At 37.4% G+C, this 20,372-nt stretch overlaps 1 protein-coding gene across 2 annotated transcripts in view; it reads right to left on the bottom strand.

Moving 5' to 3' along the window:
- Nucleotides 1-20,372, bottom strand: part of ADCY8 (adenylate cyclase 8) — a 129,568-nt gene that overhangs the window by 86,197 nt on the left and 22,999 nt on the right. For both annotated transcript variants that reach the window (XM_021298860.2, XM_065054417.1), the window contains exon 2: nt 11,485-11,634. In XM_021298860.2, the coding sequence (XP_021154535.2) occupies nt 11,485-11,634 (150 nt within the window). The remainder of the gene's footprint in view (nt 1-11,484; nt 11,635-20,372) is intronic.

Below are 20,372 nucleotides of genomic sequence, written 5' to 3' on the forward strand. Positions count from 1 at the left end.
AGTCTCCTTTTGTTTAGCTATTGGCCATGAAACATAACTAGAGCCTTATCCAAACTGATAGCCCAGTGTTTATGAGAGTCATGTCTTTTTATTGTGGTGCCCAAATAGTTGTTAACGGAGATATTTTGTAAAGCTTTTGCTAATGCAAGAAGGAAAATGCTTCTTGCACACAATTCTTGTAGGAAGCATATTTGTCCAATTATTTCCTCAATATTATTGTCGAGAACAGCATGAGACAATATATGTAGCATATACTGAAGAGAAGGACTGTAAGATACTGTTGGTCCTTTGCTTTGTTTGGATGATGAATGGTTTAAAGATTCAAGTACCTGAAGCCACATCACAAAATCTTGGCAGGGATGATGATTACCGGTTGATTGCCAGGTGCCTTTCTCATCGGCCAGTTGGCTATGTAAGAATGTCATAATCATAATGCCTGCTTGCCCTGTGCTCCCTGAGCAGTAGATTGATTCCAGGGCTGCCAGTTTGTATTTTCCTGCCTTCCCAGTGTCATTTTGGCTTCATAAGCACTTAGCTCAGCCTTTAGCATGCTGGGAAGTGGTGGAACAACTTTCCCTGTCGATTCTTTTTTGCATGGTACCTGTTACCACTGCTGCATGTATCTTTTGAGTGAAAAATTGTATTCCTTCATAACACACTTGCAAAAATATTTATTAAATGATTTTTAAAGTGACATGATTAATCATGAAACTAAGCGCGGGTGATGCCTACACTGTTTGGTACCAGCACAATGAATCAGCTCACTGTGAAGCCACATGAGCGCCAGTTACTTGCACAGGAGTGGGTGGGAGCACGTGTCTGGGGATAAGAGCTGCAGGGAGTAAGTCTGTGTTCCCTGCCAGCTGTGGCCAGCTGTTCAATCTGCTGGGCTAGATCACAAAACAGTCTCCTCACACTGCTTTGTCATCTGAGCTGTCTTTTAGCTTAGGCAATAGGATCTTCAGGTCTCAAATTCAGTGCCAGTGTCTGCATTGAGTACAAGCAATGGTTTAATAAACCAGGAACTTCTGGATCCTAAAACACATGATCTTTTACCTCCTGAATGAAAATCATGTTAGACTTACATTCCATTGTAAAACCCAACCATGCAACAAAGACATGGACAAATAGTAAGAGTTACAAAACGACTTGTATTACCACCCTGCCTTGTTGATATGAATGCTTATGTTTACGAGTGATGCTGCCCAGCCCTGTAGTAATCCATCAGACATTTCGAACAAATAGAAAGACAATTTTTACAATTTTGTAAATTTGTTCCTTCCAAATCTCATGAGCATTTTAATTTTTTTTTTTTTTATTTTGTGTTAAATTGTTGTAGAACAGTAAAATATCCAGAGCAAAAACATTTATATAATAATAAGACACATATCTCAATAAAAATTGCACTGTGTTCTAGTATATTGGCTTCTACAAATTCTAGTTAGTTTGGACTGGAAGGATGAAGACATACCTTAAGAAAAGAAGATAGACACACCTACTGGAGACTGATTCCATAATGGTACGCTCTTAAGCCATTCTTTATTTTACAGGAATAGAAAATGAGAGTAAAACAGCTCCTATGATTTAATTTTTTTCTAAAATATCTGAATGGCCCCATCTGACATCAATGTCTGTAGTACTCAATGCACTTTTACTTTTCTAGGACCACTTTGACCCATCTGCTGTTGAATCTTCATGTAATTGTTCTGCCCTGTTTCTACATTCTATTAATTTAGATGTTTGTTTTTCCATTTTGTTACTTTTTTGCTGGTTTAGAAACTACTAATCAACTTCAGCAAAATATACATTTCTCAACAGTACCAATTTTGCAGCTAATGACATGGAAAATGGAAGAAAGCAAGCTTACTTGCCACTTATTTTTCAGCTTTATATGACTAAATCGCTGCATAACAATGAGGAAAAAAGCTAGGAGGTCATCTATTCTGCTCAAAACGAGGAATACACCTTGTTAGAGTCTTACAAGACTACAATATTAAAGAGTACAACCTGAATAAAACTAGCCATGGGAACTTTGTATAGGTGGGAGTAATGGTCTCTTTCAGAAAATCAAATCCCTTTTAATATGCTTGTAGGTGGGTACTTAAATACTTCAATACTGATAGCGTGAAAGACCTTCAGCCTATTCATAAAAGTGAATAAAAAAATTTATCTTACCTTGAATTATCTCAGCAATGGCATCAGTGCCTTGACCCTGGCCAGCTTAGAATTGGTACTGCTCATGGTCAGATAATTTCAAGCCATTATCTGGACCACAGAGTCTCTTTAGTGATTGTGAAGCTTGTAAGGATTTTAGAGTTCTCCTACAGTTATTTCAGGGTAGTCAGGAAAGTTGGTATAAACTGACTATAGTACTCTCAAAGTTCTGATACTGAACAAGAAAGAAAAATGACTTTTACAATGAGTAAGTATATTCAGAGGTCAGGAAAGGTACTAGCCCGATGAATCTGGAGCCTGGAGTTCTTTATTTGAGCAGAGATGACTGTACCACAGAACAGCTGGCAGGAGTGTCTCATCACTATAAGGGATTGAAACTATTTCATTCCCTGTACTCATTTCACCTTTGTTCACTTCCCCGAGATAATCAGCAAGGGTCACTAGGCAGTGGCAGCTCTGATAATAGCTTTTTTTTTATTATTAGATGCCTCTCTTTAGCAGGGAGCTGTGAACATGGGAGGCACAGGCCACCGAAACCTGATCAACAACCTATCAGACCCATTCACTATCGACCAGCACAGCATTTGAATAGCTTAGTTTAGAGATATAAAAAACCCCGAAAACAAAACACTCAGGTTTTCAGAAAGTAGTTTTACCACTAGTGTATCCAAAAGCCATCTACTGGGGAAGGGAAGCAGAGCTTACCTTCTCACAAATCTATTCTAGGGAAAGCTCCAATGCCTGAAGTCCTGACATTCTTGGGGATAATTTTTCCCCTGTATAAATTGCAGTTCAGGATCTGATTCCCATCTTTCTGTCACTGGCTATAAGTCTCACTCTTCTGTTTGAGTTTATGTGATTACCCCAGATTTGCAGGGAATGGGAGAGAAGGCAGAGGTTGACTTTTATCTTGATTTTACCTTATATTTCTATTTGAAAGCAAAATGTGGGGATTGTGCTTTGATGATAGGAAACACATCAGCAGCAAATGTGAAGCATCTAAAATCTGACAGGTAAAATGCTGTTTCCTACTGCAAGTGGGTTGAGCAGATGGGGTGTTTTTAGACAAGCAGATGTAGAAAATGAACATGCTGGTCCTGTGATGTCTTCCCTGGTACCTATAAAAAAATATGTGCATATAAATATTCGCTTCTCCCCACCCCAATGAGGCGGAAAAGCCTATCAATAGACTTAGGAAGCATGTTATATACTGAATAACAATACAGATATGGATAATGAAGAAGAATATAAAGTTTTCATATTCCTTTTCTTGTTGGATTAACCAGTATGTTATACTTTGAGTTTGATCCTGTAAGTACCAAAGGAGCAAAGCCATGAAAAAATTTCTTTTGGAATCATGGTTCTTTTGAGAAAGGCACCGAAATGAAAGAAAGTCTGGATAACTGTGGAGCCATTCTGAGCATCTCACATTCAACAGATTGTTTGCTATAAAGAAAAAAAGCTGTCTAAAATGCAAAACCTAACCAGAGGTTTACACAGAACTTTTAATTGTGGGGGTGTTGTTTGCCCTTTAAAAATAAAGCCTCAATTATTGTAATAATAATTTTTATTTATGAAGCATTTGAAACTACTTTTATAATGAAAAAGGAATGTCACATGATCTCTAAAATTCAGATTACTTTTTTTTTTAAAAACCAAATCTGGACTTTATCCTCTTACCAATCTAGAGGGATTTTCATATTCTTAGCAACAATATGTAAAAAAAAAAGATGACTTCACAGTGTTTAACCCTCTTAAAGTGTCCTTTCTAATCCCAGTCCAATCTGCTCTTACTGTAGAGGTTACAAAGTACTGATGGTTGATTAAAATCTAGATTTGTAAGATCTCGATAAAACCTACACAACATGTAAGCTTCTTTAAAATCAAACAAACAAACAAAAAACAAACCAAACCAAACAAAAAAAAACCCCACAAAAGCCAACCAACAACAACAACAACAAAACAACACAGCAAAACCAAACCCAAACAAAACCAGCACAGAATTAAGTTATTTGTAAAGAGCTTTTTAAAGCTGGGGGAAATAGAGATCGTTGCAGAGGAAAGTGTGAAAAAATCCTCTGGAAGTAGATGTAGAAGGGAAACAAATGTTCAAACAGAACAGTTTCCTAAAGGAAAAGGAGATCAAGACAGGATTATAGTTTTTCCACAGATAACAGGCAGAAGGGATTACATATGCCAACAGCAGACTGAGAGGTGTCTTCTCCTTCTACATCCCTTATACCCACACTGGAACAAAAAAGAATATGTGCTCATACCCAAAAAAAATGCAACCCACTTCTCACCCGGACAAATGGTTCTTTAGCATGGTTGAGTTCAAATCCTTTGTGGAAGTCAAATGAAATAATATCCAAACTGTTTTAACTTTCAAAATGAACTTTAATTGAATTTGTGGAATCCCCTATGAGAAAGAGATTAGCTGGGAAGGTGATGTCCAGTTAGCATGGACGAAATGTCTGCTAGGGTGTTCTCACAGAGGATTCTTCTCATTAGATGATTTAATGAAGAAAAGGTTTTTCTTGTTCCCAGTGATCTGACCAAACCTATAAATCGGCCTGCAGTTGCCTGTCTTCGTCCCACCTTGATGGGAAGCATTCCATTAAGCCTGGTGCCTAAGGCGTGATGCCAGCCTGGACCTTCTTGCTGGAGTAATCCTTGCAAGACTAGAGACAGACACTGGTTATTCCCTGCCAGCTATCCTAGTTGCTCCTTCTTCTACCCTTCAGCTATTTCCTCTTCCAGTGTGCTAGACACCCAAGAAAATATTCATGAGGTTTAGGGAAGACAATGAGAAGTTTTATTTCCATATAAGAGGACTTTCTCTTGATGATGCCTGCAGAGAAAGGGCTCTGCTTGCTAAAGACTGTGTTGGAGAGTGATGTAAACAACACAGGTGAAGAGACTGATGCTTTGTGCTTTTACTACCTTCTAGAACTGAAACTGCACAAATGTAACCCTAAAGTAGAATAATTTTCTCTATTTGGCTTCTCATGGCTTAAAAACTGGAGGATTTCTTTATGATTTGAGTTTAGTCCCTCCCAACAACTCAGTGCAGCAGTGCCAGTACAGCTTTGCTGGTGAACTCTGCACACCAGGTAGGGAGTTTTCTTTTCATGGATGATGCAGAACCTGCTACAGTGACAAGAAGAATGAACACCTCACCAGAAGATTAATATAAACAGCACACAGATCTAGACAGATTTCATCTGTCACCTCAAACAACTTCAGAGAAGATTCTTCTTTCATAAGATGCCAATTACATGTTTTAAATCTACCAGAAGTAATGAAAATAAAATGTTTCAGAGAGGCTATATGTATTGGGGTTTTTTGAACTGTATCAAAAATATCATGGTCAGCAGGACAAGGGAAGTGATCCTTCCCCTGTACTCTGCATTGGTGAGGCCACACCTGGAGTATTGTGTTCAGTTCTGGGCCCCTCAGTTCAGGAAAGACATTGAAGTGCTGGAGCGGGTCCAGAGAAGAGCAACAAGACTGGTGAAGGGACTTGAACACAAGACCTATGGGGAGAGGCTGAGGGAGCTGGGGTTGTTTAGTCTGGAGAAGAGGAGGCTTAGAGGTGACCTCATCACTCTCTAGACCTACCTGAAGGGAAGTTCTAGCCAGGTGGGGATTGGTCTCTTCTCCCAGGCAGTCAGCAATAGGACAAGGGGGCATGGGCTTAAACTCTGCCAGGGGAAATTTAGGCTGGATATTAGAAAGAAATTCTTTATGGAGAGAGTGGTCAGGCATTGGAATGGCTGCCCAGGGAGGTGGTGGACTCACCATCCCTGGAGGTTTTTAAACTGAGATTGGACATGGCACTTAGTGACTTCTGTGATTCTGTGATTTTGTGGACACTACTCCAGTCAACAGGTTATTAATGTAAAAATAGAGTCCAACAACTCTGCTTAGCTTGAAGGCAGCCTCCCACGCAGATTTCCCTATTCCTTTATCCAGGTTTAATTAGTCTCATTGGCCTAGAGAGGCCTTGAATGGAGAGTAGAAGTGTGTCTGTGACAGGAGAAGTTTCTTAATTCTAAGTGAAATTACCTTTCTATGAATAGCAGTCCTGAAACATTGCAACCTTATTACAAGAAAATAAGTAAGTACTGGACTGATTTTTAAAACCATCTAGCTACTTAAATTCTGTGATGTCCCCTTCCTAGTAATTTTAAATCTCTGTCTCCAGCTTCAGTCATAAGAAATATTATAAGTCAAATATTAACCTACTTGCACAATATTTTTTTTCAGATATGTATAACTTAACATATTTATGTATGGTAGAGGAAAAGGCAGAGTGACAAAGCTATTTGGGATACTCTTTGTAATTAAATGGTAATATTTTAAGGTTTAAAATGTTAGACAAATTTCAACTGAATATGAATTGTTGGAGAAAGAGCAGGTAAGGACACCAGAGATATATTATCAATTCAGTTCTTCATAAAGTCATCATTTCAAGATGTGTTTGGATTTAATATGTCATTCATTTAAAACTTAGGGATTTTGTATGACAAGAAACAAAAATGAAAATGAAATTTACAGAAGATTCCTTCTCTTCATTAAGGCAACTTCACAGCATTTTCACAATGAGGGAAATTACATACTAATTGTTTTTAAAAGTTTTCTAATAAGAAAGAAAGAAAGTTATACTTTCTATTTTCTTTGCCCAGATTTGATGAAAGCAGAACTACCTGGTATGTCCTTACAGTAAAATAAAGGTAAAAAGGAAGACAATGCTTTTGAAGTGGTTATTAACATAGTACAGAACTAGGTGCCAGACTTTTTGAAACACATAGGTATCAAACAAAAAAAATTACCTAAAATTTCAGATGGGTAGGGGAAAGTCAAGATATTGTTGGGATGAAATGGACTTAAGAAAACTCATGTTTGTTGTTTATTTGTAATTACAATGTGTTGAAAACAAAATTGGAGGACATTTTATGGCTGCCATTTTTGGTTGGCTGATATAACTACACATTTTAAGCACAAGCAGTTAACTACATTTAATAAGAAAATATTTAAATTAATTATTTTCTTGATAATTGGTAAACTGAAACTGCTTTTATGACAAATTATTTTGTTTATGCTGCCTTCTCTATCTTGGTTCTCTGATATTTCTGTCTTCCTATGACAGTTTTCCTGCTACTGATGAGAGTATATTCTCATTTAACTAAGTCAAGCTCTGAAATGTTCAAAATCTTCATCAAAATTTGAATTTTGTAATGAAAATTGGAAAATAAATAGATACAGATGCTCTGTCAGTTTCACAGAGTGCTGGGATTTCCAAATCGCATCACACAGACAATACCTTACAGTGAGTGCATAAACATCATTAGCAATGACTGCTAGAGTATTTCTCCTTTGTAACCACAGTCACGTTTTAAAAATATGACTAAAACTCCTTACTTTCTGAAATACTTCTGAAAATTTTGTTTTAAACTCTTGTTGAGAGTAAATGGTGATGGGGGATGAAGGATGAAATAAAAGATGTAGGAGTTGTATTGTACAGAGTTTTGGAAAAATGGAAACTTGAACTTCCGTCACTTAAAAGCCTAAAAAAACTTTGGCCAGTCTTCTTGAAGTATTTTCTGTCATTCAGGCCTGTACTTCACCCTCTTCCTTCCTGTGCAGTAAGTGAATTAATTGCAATTATTGTAAAAGCTGAACTTGCACCTGAGGGCATTTTCCGTGGACAATGAACTGATAGAGATAATTCAGATTCACATATATTCAGCTGAGACCATAACATGGCACACAAAGATTTCTACAAATCAAAATGGCTGTGACTGTTAAACTGAAAAACCCCACAGAAACAGTGAAACAGAGCAAGGAGTCCTTAAACTCTGAAAATCCCACAAAAGGAAGAGATCATGGACTGAAGGAAAATAATGACGCCTGGAAAATAATTTGTCGTATCTAACTGTCCAAATTTAAGGTCATAGTAGCACAAACAACAACAACAAAGAGTTTTTTCCACTAGTGGGATTTTTGTGGCTTCACCTATTCTCATCACACTCCACAAAAAGACATGGTGGCAAATGAATGAATGAAACTGCTTTCACTGAAAAAAGTTCAGCTTGTCTATATGCATTTTCTCAGGAAATAGGGAACCATCTCTTCCTTTTCATGGCAAGAGACAAGCTGATATGGTAGAAACTTCATATTTGTATTCCAGAAAATATGCAAATATTCATTAGTCAATTCTTAAAAATCTCTGAAGCCCAAACAGATTCTTACTTATCAGTATTATTGTCTCCTTGTGCTGCCCCACATGTCGGATGCTACCTCTTACTCATCTCTAAAATAGAGATTATAAAATGTTTGATTCAAAATTGGATGGCTTTCCATCCAATTTTGGCATGAAAAGTCATTTTAGGCATTACACAATACTGAATGATGATCAGAATAACATTTGTAGTTATTAGAGTGATAGATTATTAGTGATGACAAATCTAAGGGATACTGAGAAATTGGAAGGGTCATTTTAAGAGTGCACAAACTTGATTTCTTAGTTTTGACAATGCACAGAAATGAACAAAAGTATATCTGAAGCATTTGTATAACCTTGATAAAAAATTGGAATATTTTTCTGCAATTACTTATGGAAGAGCATACCATTCCTTGTTGCTTGTTTTAAACTATGTTGGGTTTTCTTATTTTAATTTTATTGATGTTCTGATTTAAACAATGTACAAAATCAAACCCTGTGGGACCTATTTGGCAAGCTATCATGCTTTGTATGACATGTCATGTGTATGACATGTCATGTGTATGACATGTCAATAGAATTAACCACTGTAATTATCTGTTATTTACAGTGTGAGAAGTGGAAGCTGTGTGAGGTGGAAACAAACCTTAAGAGACAACAAGTTAAGACAGTTTATGAAAAGTGGAGGAGAAATAAATCAAAGTGCAACAGAATGGAGAATACCTAGAGTTATTATATGGAAGAATTACACAAATAATTATTCTTCTATTTTCTCTGCAAATTTTGAGCTTTTCAGCCGTATTTTTAGAAATCTTCAGAAGCCACATCACTACTATTGGCCAGCACACATTTTCCTGCCCTTTTCCATCCCTTTCTTATACCAGAGTTATTGTCTAGAAAGTCATAGAATTAATTTATGAAACCTCATGAGGATTTAATGCTTACTTCTTAAAATGTGGTATGCATTAACAAGTAATATGATTTTTACATTCATGTGAACTACAGATCCCCTGTATCATGAAATATATGTCTTCAAGACAGAAAAATGGTAGCAGTCACTAAATTAATGCCTGTCGATACTGATCAAGTGACCTTGAACAAGCTGCTCAAGAAAAGCAGTCACCTAAAATATGACATTGCCAGTAGAAAATGAAAGACTGAGGGAAACAATCTCCCCATTCATCAAAACAGTACATTATTGGAATATTTTGTCATTGTAATTGCTCCAAATACAAATAAAAAGCTGAAAAGTATATTATGTGTACTATATATGTATATTTATAGGTGTGTGTAACAACACAAAGTTCAACAAAACTAATGAGAAGTATTAAAAATGTTTTGTTCCTAAATTTTAGGTTAGTTTATCATTAAATTGGGTTTTAGAGGACATCTTCCATTTGGTGTCCTGATGTCTGTATTTTTCTCTTGTGGGCATTTTTCTTGGCCTGAATGCATTTTCCCGTATGCATTTCCATTTGTGCAATGCTTATGACACACTGCTTTGGTTACAGGTGAGTCTTAGCTGCAGTGATGTAACTCTCCAGGAAGTTCTGCCTTCAGGGGACAGCATAGCCCTGATGCTCTGCAAGGCACTGGGCCAAGACAAAATGGACAGTTCAACATCTATTGATTAGAAAAAAATATTTCAGATGCAATCCTTACTTCCCCTCTTACAAAAAAAAAAAAAAAAAAAAAATCTGATTTTTTCAAACCTACCCAAATGGAAACAATTTATCTTCATTTTTTCTAGCAAGAAATAAAATTTCAGCAAAATTGAATTTCTCAAAAAAAATGTTGTCTTCTTAGAAATTTCATTTTCCATGAGAAAATAAAATAATTCTAATGGAAAATCCTCAGAGACATCTGGAACAGGAGAATCTTTTGATGTTGCTTTACAAAGTTTTTTATAACAAATTCTACAAAGCAATGATCAAAGTAAAGCTTACAAAATACTAGTTTATAAAGAATAGAGAAGAAAAATAATGGAAATCAAAACCAAACCCAAACCCAAACTCACAAAAAAACACCCACAAAAGCCATAAAAATGTGATCCTGCAGTTAAAATGATAACAAAGCATCGTAAATAGCATCCCTCAAAGGTTCTTCAGTCTCTGAAGAGATGTTCTGGCATAGGTAACTTGCATTACTCAGCACAGTCATGCATTTGTACTGAGTCATTAGTCAGTAAAGTCTGACATATGTCTTCCTAGATCTCTATATAAGAGCATGGCTTTTGAGATGTCAATGAAATAAAATTGAGAAGCAATACTCATATCTATACAAATGGACAAAATCAATAGCTAAGTAAATTTGAGAACGAAATAACAACGTGTTATATATGTATATTTATATATATAGAGAGAGAGCAGGTGAACCTTCTGATATTTCAGTGGGAATGTAAAATATGCACAGTATGTTACATTTCATTTCTGCTGCCTTGGTACAAAATAATAAACAGCAAAGTTCTTTCTATTCTATGCCTCTTATACTAGATTGGAAAAGTTGATGTATCTAAGAACAACCATAGCTGCTTGGATGGATAGTTGATCTCACCCAGTGTTCTACTGGGCACAGCAGCCAAGAGATTTTTAGGGACGAGTTTAAGAACATAGCAAGAACAGAGTAATATCTCTCTGCAGTGGCTTTCCAGCTCCAAAATTTCAGCTGTGAGCTAGATGTGATATTTTAATATCTTCCTTGCCTACAGTTGACTCCTATGAACATTATTAGTTTTCACTTGACTGATACAATCTTCAGTATCCACAACACTTTGAAACATTAAGTTGCCCAGTTTAACCTCTTTTGTGTAAAGACCCATTTTTGAACACCGGCCAGCTGCTGTTTCATTTGATGGCCTCTTCTTCTTGTATGGGAAAAGACAATGAACAGCCATTCTCTAACCATCCTGTTCCCCAGTGAAAATCTTTAGGTTGTTGCATCAGATTGATACACACCAAGAAAAGAACATCATGAAACCCACTTAACCTGCACAAATCAGGTGATATCACACGAGGCTACAGAAGCCCAGTCTTGTCCAATTATCAATTCCACTTAATAGAAAAATAGGATAGTTCCCCCAATACCTGTCGTTGATTTTCTGTCTCTAGTCTCAGTCTGGCTTCTACACATCTTCGGGTCTCCAGGAAGGCTTGACGTTGTGCTCTGTCTGATAGGTAGCTAATGAAGATTCCCGCGGTGTTCATACACATAAATAACACTGCCTGAGCCGCTATCTGCAAGGAACAACAAAGAGGATTTGATCAGAGAGGAAAACCAAACATAGCTATTTAAAAATAAAAAGAGAGAGAATGACTGCTAACTAAATGGTTAGGAAAGTTTGTATGAAATAATCTCTTGGATCTTAATTAGAGGCATCAAACGTGTAAAATTCTCTCTGCCTTGAGGAAGAAATATGCAGTATTTAGGGGCATTAAACTCTAGCTGAACCACAAACCATGTTTCCAAGAACTGACTCACAGGGCTCTAGTCAAGAATAATTACAAACATAATTAACAATTTGTTTTTGCACTGCCTCTTCTGTAAAAGCAACTTTGTGATTTGTTCCATGGCTTAGTTTGAGAACAAAGCCACATTAAGGAAAACAAGTGTGTCAGTTAGCTAAGGATTAATATCAGTGATAATAGTTATTCTGTTATTATTGACCAAATTAAATCAATTCATTTTCAGCTGATGCTGAAGCACAAGCTTGCACAATCTGAAACCTGAACCATTCAGAGGGGAAGCTGAAAGGATAACCAAATACTTGCACAGCCTGTGCCTGTGTACACAGACCTTTTCTTCACTAATATCTACATAAGACCTGCACTTTTTCCTTGTACAAAGTGAGTCACAGCTTCTTCCTTTGCAATATGAACTTAAAAGAGGAAAATGGGAGTGGATCCTTGGACGCTGTAAATTCCAGTCACTTATTTGTCTTTCATTGATTCCTCTTTATGATCTGCACATTTATAAGGCAGAGAACATCAACACCATTGAAGTGAGGATTGTTCGGGAAACCGAGTAAGAAATATATAATATTTGCATTCACTAGAGACACAACACAGGCCAGCAATTTCAGCAACTTTATCCAATACTTCATACCTCCTGTATATTACAAATTAATGTGAACTCCAGTCAGTTCCTACTTAAAATCATAGCATAATTTATATTGGAAAAGACCTTTAAAATCATCAAGTCCAACCATAAGAAGTCCAGCTGTAAGCCTAACACTGCCAAGTCCACCACCAAACCATAGCCCTAAGCATCACATCTACACCTCTTTTAAACACCTCCAGGGATGGTGACTCAACTGCTTCGCTGGGCAAGCCTGTTCCAATGCCTGACAACTACTTTGGTGAACAAATATTTCCTAATATCCAAACTAAACGTTCCCTGGTGGAACTTGAGTCTATTTCCTCTTGTCCTGTCACTTGTTACTTGAGAGAACAGACCAACCACCTCCATGCTACAACCTCCTTTCAGGTAGTTGCAGACAGCGATAAGGTCTCCCCTCAGACTCCATTTTTCCAGGCTGAACAGCCCCAGTTCCCTCAGCCACTCCTCATAAGACTTGAGCTTCAGACCCTTCACCAGTTTTGTTGCTCTTCTTTGGACATATCAAATTATTCATTCTTTTAACTTGTGAGAGGGTCAAGAGTGAAAAATAAGTCCAGAAGCCACTAAGATTCCTCAGCTTCAACATTTAGGGCCGAATGGCTCTGACTCCTACCTTATCTAGAGAAGCCATCAGGGTGCAGTGAATCATCTGAAAGTCTGCAAACTGCAGCTCCCTATCTTCCTGCCAAGGTCCTGTCACAGACACCCTGCTATGAGATCCCACTGAGTGCACCTTGTCTTGCAGGATCACATCTCTCTCCCAGTGGCAGGAGAGCAGGAGGGGGTTACATTACCCTGCAGCCACATCACCTGCCCAACAAAGCTGCCCATGCTCTGCCAGCTGTGGACCATAATGCTATAGGTGATACATAAAGGATCATGAAAACATCAGAACAGCCACCCCAGGACAGATAGTGTCCATCATTCAGGATCCTATTTCTGAGAGCAGACAACAGAGTGCTCAGGTAGAAAGATAAAACAGTAGACTACTAGAAAAAAAACAATCATCCAGATATATTTTGTCAAAACAGTCTTGAACACTTCAGAAACTTGTGGTTGCATAACACTGTGGGCTAGAGGTTCCATTTTTGTATAATCAGTCTCCCTAAAATCAGTGTTGCTTGTCCTAAGAGAGAAAATGTTTAGAAGAATTCCCTAGTCTTGTTGTTTTGCTGTGCCTCAGATCTGCAGGTCTTGCTCCTCACATTCATGTGGGTTTGAAAGTAAGATTTGATATCAAACCAAATGTATCTGGCAGAAACTTCAGCTTCATATATTCCCATATTTCTGAGTCTGGAGTATTGTTCTATGATAGTACAGGGAATTCCTTTACAATTTATATGCCATGATTAAATAAGAATGCATATCCTGGCTCCAACTAAAGTTTTGTTTAATCTTTGCCAGTAATAGATGTCTAGGCAAAGCTTGTGAGAAATAGGGTATGATTAGCATGATCCTTGCATCTTCCTGGCTTCCAGGATCCTGTTGTTTACAGCACCTTTGAGCTGGAAATGTCATACTCTGTCTGCTTAACCTTTTCTGACACCTTTCTGAAGCTAATTGTACCTTTGACCCTTATGGCATACAATGAGAGATTTCTGCAATTTAAATAGGCACTTTATTATAAAAAATGTTTATTTTGTTTACTTTAATTAATGGTTTTATAATTTCTCTGAATGCGATATCATGATTATGTTATGGGAATCAGTGACTAATCATTCCCAACTCATCTTCTGCTTGCCATTCCTGGTTTTACTGACTTAGAGGATTAGCCCTCTCATCTTTTATTTTTTTTTTTTAAGAAAGGAATTTGAGACTATTTAGTCTCACTGCATTTGTTCCTATTCCACCTCTTCTTTTCCCTTGTTAACTACCTTACTCTGTTTCACTGGAGACACATTGCCCCGGACCTTCAGAGCTTCCCACAGAGACTTTCTGCCATTGCTCCAAGATAAAACAGAGAATGCAGTAATTCAGCCCATGAGATAACTCCTTTCTGGTGCAGGCTACTAAGAGGCATGTGATGAGCTGACGTGAGATAAGACCAGTTCAGAATTACATTGTTCAGCAGGACAACTGAAGTCAGCTGTGGGTGGCTGGAGGAGTCAACGTTTCATACCTTTTTGACTGATGTGAAGATAATCAATGCTCACACACTAGGAAAGCCAGAGTATAGAGTGAAAAGAAAGAAAAAGAAAAAGAAAAAGAAAAAGAAAAAGAAAAAGAAAAAGAAAAAGAAAAAGAAAAAGAAAAAGAAAAAGAAAAAGAAAAAGAAAAAGAAAAAGAAAAAGAAAAAGAAAAAGAAAGAAAAAGAAAAGCCTTTCACAATATTTGAAATGTGCATTTCAGCAGTGAAAACAGTGGCAGGATGCTGTAGTTTTCTTGTAAATTTAATTGCAAGTTCCTCATGAACCCAGTTCAGTCACCCGTCTATGCAGATACTCAGGACTAGTGCCACTCACTTCAGCAGATCTCCTTAGAGAAAATGCAGTAGAATTTGCCCTTCAATTAGATTTCATGAGCATGTAATTTGATTTGGAGAAAGCGAATTATGGAAAACATGTAACAGGTAAAACAACAGCTTACTCTGAGGCAGAATCTGCTTTTCTTACACATAGTAGTCTGATTGAAACCAATCTAAAGAGTAAAGCACTATGCCTTGCGATGATATTAATCTGTGGCTCTTGTTAATAAAAGAATAAATAAAGACAGATAATACTTGAGTCTCTCATTGCCAATCCTTTTTTCTACTCTTTACTGTGGCCAATTCCAGAGTCTTGCAGGTTTTTCTACTCCCTATTAAGGACACAAGCTAGGGAAGACTGATTTTATATGACATACAGAGTTTCATGTCTTTTTGACTGAAAATAATCAATGCTCACACAGCAAGAAAGCGGAGGTATAACGTGAAAAAAAAGAAAATATTTTCACAACATTTATAATCTTTTTAGTCTATTTGTACCTTGCACAACACTCAAATAAACAACTATAGCAGACACAGCAAGGGATCTTAAAAAGCCATGAGTGTGTTTTCATATTGAATAGGGCTTTGTGGAGGTCTGCTTCTTGAATATTTAAAAAATACAAACAAGAAAGTACCCATATCCATCCTGATTGGGAATATCTGTGTAACAGGATCAGCACTGTCCCCACTGAACCTGCAGTTGCACATAATCACATAATAGGATAAAAAGAGCTAAAGAAAGTTACTTGACAAGATCATGCAGGTAGCTAGAAGCAGCTGTTAAAATTTTTGCTCCAAAACTCTGCTTTCCATATTTCTCATAGGATGTGATTAAGAGCTTAGTTCACAGAGAAATCATCTGTCAAATAAATTTACATTTAGAAAGTGTTTGTCATGCAGGCAACTTGGAGCCCATTGTAAAATTGTTATGAAAACTAGCCAAAAACAACAGCAATGAAAGGAGAGGATGCATAAGTCAGAGAAGAAAGCTAAGTTTTAATTTGACAGTACACACTGATTCAAAAAATTTCATTTTTATCTGTCACTCGTATAAAAAATGCTTTGCCCAGACAGCTGAAACCAAGATAATATTTTGAGTGGATTTGAGGACCACCAGATCTCAGACAAAGAAACAATTAAAAGGCACTGGACACAGCTGGTCAGGAAGAAGTATCAATCAAAGTACGCACAGCATAGGAATGTAAGAGAACAGGAAAAGAAGAATTCATTTGAAAGGCAGTGAAGTAACTCACAAGTCCGTTGCAAAGTGGTAGGTGAACCACAGTTGCAGACAGCTTACCAAGACAGAATTTAATCTAGTTCAGGAGACAGGAATTTCAGAAAGTAAAGGTGAGTTAGTGAGAGCTGAGCTGGACTACGCATAATAACAGGGATTTGTAGGCATTTCTGCTAATAAGAGCACCTAATTGATTTTGCCTTGTTTTGGAGTTTATACAGATTCCTGTGAGTTTATGAACAACTGGGAGCGAGTTAGAGATGGATTTGCAAATGCCAGAAGTTTTAAAACTTCAAAAATCTTAACTGAAGTGTGTTTTATTTTTGCCACGAGTTTCTTCTTTGAAAAGGTCAATTGTCTGTCAGGAAAATTATATAAAGCCATAAGGCCAGCTGTAGAGTCTCCTAATTCAGTGCTTTCTAAGACCTGCAAGTAATAAACATTTATAGACTGTGTAGTGATAGAGTTCAGCACTTCTGAAGAACCCATAACCTAAGGAAAAGTGAATACTTTGGAACATTCAACAAACCAAACATATTGAAAATACGTTGATTGATAGCTAGTCCTGAAAGGTAGTATCTGCCACAGACAGTCTCTGTCATGAATAGTTGAACAATGTATCATATATTCACATGGAAAGCACAGTAAAGTTGGAGGAGAGAAAGACAAAAAAGTTTAGAAACAATTTTGAAAACCAGGAGGACACTGAGCTTGTGTGTTACCACCTCATGAACAGAAAGAAACCCTAGGGTGCTCTGCAGGAATAAAACTTATTCTCCTGTTCAGCAGGTAATTCTGTTCTGCTGTGCAGAAACAGAGCAGCGCTGGGGCTGATCTCGCCAAAACACATCTGAAAAGTAGAAAAGTGGTTTCCAATGTAATCTGTAGTTGGACATTCTCAAAGCAGATCAGTCCTAAAGAGCAGCAGTTCCATTAGTTCCTGAAACGAGGCTGCGGAAAATAATTACATTATTTTCATATTTTGCTTTCTAATTTTGATTTGGCTTCAACAGTGGATTAGAGTAGTTCTTGTCTGGTCTTGGGAAAACTGGGAATGTAAAGATGTTATATTTCTTTAAGAGTGTTTTCAGCATGTGCCACATAAAGAACTGGTTGCTATGGTAATTATTATTGGGTAATTAGGTTTGGAGAAGCATTTTGATTCATCATTAGTTTTTTAACTAAAAATAGCAGCTCACCACAATGTTGTTTTTTGTAACTAAAATGTCTCAGAAATCCCATTGCCCTCTCTCCCTTCTCCATCACCCCCTTGCTTAGGTTACTTCAAAGAAAAATAACTTATGCTTTTATAAGAACTTGTCACCAGGAATGAACTGAGAATTGCATGAGAAGTGTGGGGATTTGAGACTTTGTATAGAATAGGAACATCTGGCAGCACAGACTCTACCACTCTCTCACTGCTGGGCTAGAGAAAGCCTCTGTCTCCAGCTGAGACCATGATTTTATGAATCAAAGCTCCTGGCAGCGAAACAATTAAATACCTGTATCTCTGTACTGCCTCTTGCCCACCTTGATCCCTCAGCACAGCTTCCCCTTAGTCATGCCAGATCAATTATTTGTGGGACCATACTGTGAACTATATCAGGGAACTTGGCCAACTTAAAAAAACAAACTTTTGGTGCTGGCAGTGATTTTCCTATCTAGAGTAGTTGTCTGATTGAGTTCACAGCACAGCCTCCACAGGGAGAGGAAGCACGTGAATGTTCATAGTTGGTACTGCTGCCAACTCATTAAACTGAAATCGTTGCTGCCTTATTGTTAAATCACCTTGTAAGAAGTTTTTTTATTCCCCACATTTACTCCTTCTGACTTCTCCTGGCTCTAGCTGTTAAATGCCAATGGTCACGATAGAGGTTTCTCTGTTTGTTTTAAATTGTGAGTGCTTCTTCATTAACATTTATTGGAAAGCAATCTGGCACACAAAGGTGCCCAAACTACTGCCATTACTTTTCAGAAAGCTTATCTGTCCCTAATCCTCTATATTGTCTAACCTATATGTAAAATGGTTCTTTAGCTCTTACTCATAGCTGGAGCAAGCACTAACTCTTTTATCTCTTCTACATATACATAGCTTATCTAAAGACAGGAATATACCATACATCTGAGAAGGTAGGGGTGGAGACAGGTATATTGTTCATTCATGGTAAATGTAGTCAAGTACAGATTATGATGGCTAAGAGCGGTGCTTTACCCCACCCACCCCCGATTTACTAAATGTGAAAGGAGCCATTTGTATCAGTTTCACCTCCTGATTTTGTGTTTAGAACCAAATTTTGTGGTTCAGCTGTGCACAGCTCCCATGGGAACATTGGCTGATTCTTCAAAAACTTGGATCTTATTTATCTTATTTATTTAGGAGAGATGAGATCTTTTAAGATACCTGGTCTTAATCCATCCATAGTAGGCATTAGAGGAATTCACTATATACTTAGGGACACAGTCTAACATGTTGCTTAATGTGCATGAAATCTGCAGCCTGCAAGGCAGGTTGACCCTATCAAAACACAGGGTGTACCCCAAGGAATTATTAATTACCACCAAAGAGAGTAACTGGTGTCAGACACGGTTTTTTCCATCCTATTGCAGAATATCCTAACATACCTATTGCTTCTGAACTGCTAATGATTTAGAAAACAAAGACCATTTTCCCTCTGAACAATGACACGTTTACATATAGTCAACTGCTCTATCTCATTACACATTTCAGAAATGTTTATCTTTAATATTCAGAACAGGAGTTTAATTTGCTCTTAGAAGAATAGCTGTCCTCTTCTTGCTCTTTCTCTCACTGAATCCATTAGAAAAGTAGAAAATTGGTTGTCTGATTAAGTTGTTCATAGATAGCTCGAACCATGCAATTTGGTAAGTCAAGCTACCAACTATGGCAATAGTCTTGCAACATGGTGTGATACAAGAGATCTTTCAGGTAAATCATGTCATATCAGACAAATAAGGGCTGACATAGCTTGAGTGATGCACAGAGGCAGTCAAGCAAATATATAACCCTGCTAGTGCCGTCAAGGAGCCCTAAATGGCAAATATTTTCCAGCAAATCTCTAACGCCCTTTGAGTTTGTCTAAAATTTAGGATTCAGACAATCTTTATTTTAAAAAAATCTATTCGGGGACTTTGATTAATCCTTTTTTGGTGCTTTTCTTTTTATAGATGTTAAAATGACTAGGCATGTCTGGGACAATGTCAGAAGTGGGTCATAGCCCATGCATACAGGCAAATGGACAGAGGCAGGTAAATGATCTTCAGTTTTTAGTGACTGTTTTCCACGGTTACAGGGCATTCTGCTGAATTCTCTGACCCTCATCAAGGAACTGATCCCGAACTACACCATGAAATCTGGTGATTGCTTCTCCTGTTCAGTCAGAAGCACTCTGCTTTTTTGTCATCATTTTGCACACAGGATGCTATCATGGATACCTGAAATATTCCTATTTAGAATGAATAATCTTATCCTTTGACAAGAATAACCTTCCCCATTCAGTGTTTTCTGTGTGCTGGTTGTGTACCTTCTGCCTGTACTCTGAGACATCTGCATTGCAGGGTAATTACAAGGAGACATCTAAAGACAAACATTCCAGATGTCATCATTTTATTGTCCAAAAACTTCATCTCATTTGGTGTGTTCAGGTAAATGTGAAAGACTCAGACAGGAATCTCCGTTTTCTTCTCCAAATATACGTAACCTTGAAATCATAGAGCATGTTCTACAGAATTATTTTAAATTACCTATGCTGTCAAATCAGGAATGTATCTTGCAACAATACACAAAAACCAGCAAAAACAAGGCACAGCACAAAAGCATGTGCAAAAGACAACATGCTGGAAGCAGCCCATGGCAATCAGGTTAGGTTAGGAAAGGGCTGAAATGATGTTCACTGCTCACAAGGGAGTGTAAAGCAGGTGTGGAATTTCCCTTTCTGTACTTCCATATTTCAGCCTCATGAAGCTCAGTCTGACACTGAAATATTCCCTACCCTTTTTTATGTGGAGACTGAACTCCCCTACAAGCTGCACATTAACTGTTCAAAATAAATATCAAAGTAATTATGTTCAATAGAAGCCACATTCCATTTAAAGCCACTAGAGAAATAAGTTACTCCTAATAAAAATTACAGCAA

This window comes from Columba livia, chromosome 2, assembly GCF_036013475.1.
Source record: "Columba livia isolate bColLiv1 breed racing homer chromosome 2, bColLiv1.pat.W.v2, whole genome shotgun sequence".
Classification (NCBI taxonomy): Eukaryota; Metazoa; Chordata; class Aves; order Columbiformes; family Columbidae; genus Columba; species Columba livia.